General features: G+C 43.4%; 1 protein-coding gene across 1 annotated transcript; it reads right to left on the bottom strand.

Annotated features, from left to right (window-relative positions):
* Positions 1-935: 935 nt before the first annotated feature.
* Positions 936-4074, bottom strand: LOC102700125 (glyceraldehyde-3-phosphate dehydrogenase 3, cytosolic). The gene is made up of 12 exons (XM_015833597.1): positions 3975-4074; positions 3835-3858; positions 3633-3733; positions 2918-3033; positions 2734-2833; positions 2491-2637; positions 2342-2402; positions 2155-2252; positions 1736-1878; positions 1503-1586; positions 1299-1388; positions 936-1207 (listed from the first exon to the last, which is right to left on the bottom strand). Exons 1-12 carry the CDS (start codon positions 3976-3978, stop codon positions 1162-1164), a joined length of 1014 nt encoding a protein of 337 aa, XP_015689083.1. The 5' UTR covers positions 3979-4074; the 3' UTR covers positions 936-1161.
* Positions 4075-4974: the final 900 nt, after the last annotated feature.

Here is a 4974-nt window from a genome sequence, read left to right as displayed (position 1 = left end):
TAAGGAACTCATTATATTTAGTTTTTGCTTGAAGGATGAAACTGAGATTCGTTGATAAGTCAAGGAACGTTAAATGAACTTATTCCTGAATAAATTGGCTGTTCTTATTTCCTTGGAATGACTTCGTAGTTCGTGATAGAGGCTGCTCCATTATTACACGTATAGTTTTTGTTTTAACGAGTCAGCTTGTGCTACGAAAGAAGAGCAAGTTACAGACAGCTAAAGTGCTAAGAGAGAAGAAAACAGAAAAGGGAAAAACTTTGTTCCTCAGGTGCACATTCGTTCAGTTTTTTTTTTTGTTTCAGTTGTTTGTTGTTACATAGATGATCAGTCATTACAGAATAACAGCCTATTTCGTCCCTTCCAAAGCACCCAACATAAAAATTGTTCGATAGTAACTTTAGTAACATAGCGAAAAGCATAGCCGTGAGTTAATATATAATAAATTAATTATTATCTATAAAACATAAAAAATTGATATGAATTTTTAAGACAACTTTTGTAAGAGAAGTTTTGAAAAAAGAACGTCTTTTCAGAAAGAAAGCGAGAGAATGTAGGTGGGGAAGATAGAGCTGCCGAACGCGGCCAATCCTGTGCAAGGAAGCCTTCCTCTTCCCTGCTGAGGCCACATTTCATTTGAAAACGAGCTTTCTACAGTTTAAACGTATTCAAGAAACATCTTAGCGGTTGTTGGTAGTTCTCCCATCCCAGTGAATCTAGAAGCAATTTTACGACAGCCATACTTTGGTTGGTTGAGGCAGATTTGATCGGCACAGCGATATGGCTGGCATGCAGATTGATTTGCATACCATAGTACGCCAGGCCCGATGGGAGGGAGTCGCTGAAATTAGGTTGCTCGATCATTAGAACAAACGTCATAAATCCAGAGGAAACAGTCGCATTCGGAGAGAAACGCTGAAAAGGAGCAACACTGAATCTGAGAGGTAACACTTAGATTTAGATTACGCGAAAGAAAATTAGACACAAAATATGAGCCATGACCAGGCCCAACCAACCACCATGATACAACCAGTACAGTTTTAGGTTTCTGACCGACATAAAACCATACAAAAATTTATTCTCGGAAGAGGCTGTCTACTCTTCTCTGGGGCAAAACACAACTCCCCTGTATGTTCTTCAGGCCTCCACCAGGGGGCTCGTCTAGTTGGTGTTGTGCATGTGACGGATCAGGTCGATCACGCGGGTGCTGCAATCAGAGAGGAAAATGTTGATTCAGCAACTGCTGTGCGCAGGTAACAGGGATAGGTATATTGTCGCAATGCAGAACTACTACTAACCTGTATCCCCACTCGTTGTCGTACCAGGACACGAGCTTCACGAACTTGTCGCTCAGAGCAATACCAGCCTTGGCATCAAAGATGCTGGACCTGTAGTTGACAAAGCGCATTTTTTCGGTAAATAATCACCGGGCGTGCGACATTTGCTAGTATAAAAAGCCTAATAAAGCATGATGTTCCCTAAAAATGCAAGAAATTGTATACCTGCTGTCACCCTGGAAGTCAGTGGACACGAGGTCCTCCTCAACGTAACCGAGGATGCCCTTGAGGTTGCCCTCAGCCTCCTCCCTGCAAAGATGTAGCAAAATCAGCAAAACATTGAAAGCAACAAATAAACACAGAGCAGATTCTTCATTCAATCTACACCTTCTAGAATTGTATAGAAGTGTGATTTTCGCTAGTCTAGAAACCATAGTTATTATGTGTTTACTACTCACTTGATTGCAGCCTTGATCTGATCATAGCTGGCTGCCTTCTCAAGCCTAACAGTCAGATCAACGACGGAAACATCGACAGTGGGAACACGGAAAGCCATGCCGGTCAACTTTCCATTGAGGGCAGGAAGCACCTTGCCGACAGCCTGTTGAGAAATTTTGTTAAACGAATTAAAAGAGTAGATAATTAACAGGCTTAATGGCCTGATACAGAAGACATGGCTGTAGTTTGAACAAAATTCAACATAATTAAGGTGATCATCACATTTTGTGAGATTTATCATTTAAATACAGCTAGTGCAAGGAGTAGGAGCTTATTTAACAGTATACATGTATAATAAATTCAAATACTAAACTATACCATGAGAGACTTGAAACTCCATTCCTTGGTACATGATAAAGAAACACAAATTCAACTATACCTTGGCAGCTCCAGTGCTGCTAGGAATGATGTTGAAGCTAGCAGCCCTTCCACCCCTCCAGTCCTTGCTTGAGGGTCCATCAACAGTCTTCTGGGTAGCTGTGAGAATTCAAATGTTAATCACTTAAAATCAGAGAGATATTACAAAACTATTTATTCAACCCAAGGTAAAGCAAAGTGTTGCCTACCGGTGATGGCGTGGACAGTGGTCATCAAACCCTCAACGATGCCAAATCTGTCATTAATGACCTGTAAAGAAAAACAGCATATTACTATGTTAGCGCAAGACTCCAGAGTTAGCTAAATAAGCAGGCAAAAAATTGTACAAGAAAAACACCTTAGCGAGAGGAGCCAGGCAGTTAGTGGTGCAGCTAGCGTTGGAGACGATGTTAATGTCAGACTTGTATTCCTTCTCGTTGACACCAACAACAAACATGGGGGCGTCTTTGCTGGGAGCAGAAATGACGACCTTCTTGGCACCACCCTGCATAATGTATAAAAAGCTTGACAAAATGAGAACCAATCTACAAATCAATTGTTCAAAACACCTTGATTTACAGAAGAATAGACATGAATGCACCTTCAGGTGAGCAGCTGCCTTGTCCTTGTCGGTGAAAACACCGGTAGACTCAACAACGTACTCAGCGCCAGCCTCAGCCCATGGGATCTCCTCAGGGTTCCTAAATCAGAACTATTATTTTTCAGCCTGGTTGAAATTGTTGTGTGCCTATGAAACTGAAATGGTACAGAAAATGGAAACAAACCTGCAGCCGAACACTGCAACCTCCTTAGCACCGAAGACAAGGGTCTTAGAGTCCTTGACCTTGACCTCATGATGCTTCCACTGGCCGTGGACAGTGTCATACTTGAACATGTATGTCTGCATGCAAAAAGAGCCTAATTTAGCACCAGATTAAACCCAAAATTACCAAATTAGCACATTGTAATACATAGGAACGCCATATAGCTACACCTACTTTATCAAATGCATCGAAGGATGAACTAATTGGTTCTCGGTAAACTTAGATCAGGATATAGTAGAAGTTAATATGAACCATCTGCCGATAGCACACTATAAATGGGAACGTAATAGACTTGCCTTAGACCCAAAAAAAAAAAATTACTCCACGCACACACGCGCACACACACACACACACACATATATATTCAGTCAAATAATCAAAGCAGATAATAATTGCATTTATGAATCAGAGTATAACCAGAGTGCAGTGTGGTCCATCAGATCAGAGCGACAGTGACATTACAATAGTGCAGATCATAAGTACAAGCAAGGTTTAGAACAGACAGTCCTAAAATTTATTTGACAAATCTAACAGTTCTCAATCCCAATCCATAAGAAGCCGCTTCACATAACACAAAATGCCAACAAATTCATTTCCACAGAACGACATAATCTTGCACTCCCAAAAGCAACAGATCGCGGGAGGTGGGAGGAGAGGCGCGAGAAGAAGACGGTACCATGTACTCGGTGGTGATGAAGGGGTCGTTGACGGCGACGAGCTCGACATCGTCGCTCTGCAGCGCCACCCTAGCCACCAGCCTGCCGATGCGGCCGAAACCTGCATCATCCAAACCCCCCAAAAAACCCCCGCATCACAAATCCGCCACAAATAAAAATCACCACCCAAACCAGATCCAACCATACTCTCCCAACACTCACCGTTGATGCCGATCTTAATCTTGCCTGCGCATTTCCAACCAAAAAAGAAACAAAAATCACAGACCGATAAGCCAAAAAAATGAACAAAAGAAAAGAAAATCAAACCAAAATCAGATACTCGAACGGAAAGGCGGATTTACCCATGAGTGAGAGAGGCGGAGGAAACGATGGAATTCAAAACGAAATCGAGATTGGGGGAGAAAAAAAAATTGCAAGCTGGTTTCAGCGAGTGCGGATCCGATCAGCGGAGAGGCGGGGTTTATATAAGCGGGGTTTGTGCTTTTCTTGCGAGGACGTGGCGCCCGGGGGCGGCGGCGGGTGGTTTCTCTCTAGACGGTGGGCCCCACCGCGCGCCGTGGTATGCGGATCGGCCACCGTTTCGTTGTAGAGTACTCCACCGGGGGCGAGAGGCGCTGAGGCGGCGGCCGCCGAGGGGGGAGGGGTGGCACGTGGCTGACGGGTGGGCCCAGAGCGAGACGTGGGGCCCGGATCTCTGGGACTTTCTGTGGGCGTGGGTCGCTCGTTTGGGAGCTTGAGATTCTGAGAAGCAGCTGCTTGATAGTTAGATTCTGAGAATCTGGAACCAGCTTCTAAATTCTTAGTTTATTTTCTAGAATCTGTAACTATAGATTTTCTAAAGTTGTGAACCGTTTGAAGCAGCTTCTGACAGAAGCAGCTTTTAGAAGAAGCTGCAGCTCAAAAAGTTTCCAAACAGGCATGTAGTCACGTTCTGGACCGCGCGACGTGGGGCCCACTCGTCAGTGGAAAACGGAGAGAGTGGAGGGAAGCAAAGCGGTGGAGAAGGCTGACTTGCCTTCTTAGAGAAGAGGAAAGAAAAGAAAAGGGGAAAAAAATGAGGGAGGAAACCATCGGCAGCATAGGTTTCGGCCGCCGTGGAATGCAGGATTTTCTGTGGACATTGTATAGTTACAGCACATGACGTCTTCTAGACGGTATAGAAAGCGACCGGATCGAGGAAAAAAATGAACGACGAAAGGGACGTGATGTAAACATCCATAAATTAGGTGGAACCTGATTTGTTTTAGTCACTAACTTTTTTATACTCGTGTTTATTTTTATAAGGTAATTTTTAAATTTTAAACTTAAATTTAAAATAATTTAGAGGATTTTATCGTATTT

Source organism: Oryza brachyantha, chromosome 2 (assembly GCF_000231095.2).
Source record: "Oryza brachyantha chromosome 2, ObraRS2, whole genome shotgun sequence".
NCBI classification, from domain to species: Eukaryota; Viridiplantae; Streptophyta; class Magnoliopsida; order Poales; family Poaceae; genus Oryza; species Oryza brachyantha.
Note: the sequence above shows the minus strand (reverse complement) of the source record. Positions and strands in the feature narration are given on the sequence as shown.

Coding starts and splice junctions, on each gene's coding strand:
- LOC102700125 (XM_015833597.1), bottom strand. Junction 3,034..3,632: donor TCATCACCACCGAGTACATG/GTACCGTCTTCT, acceptor TTTTGCATGCAG/ACATACATGTTCAAGTATGA. Junction 2,638..2,733: donor AGGCAGCTGCTCACCTGAAG/GTGCATTCATGT, acceptor TACATTATGCAG/GGTGGTGCCAAGAAGGTCGT.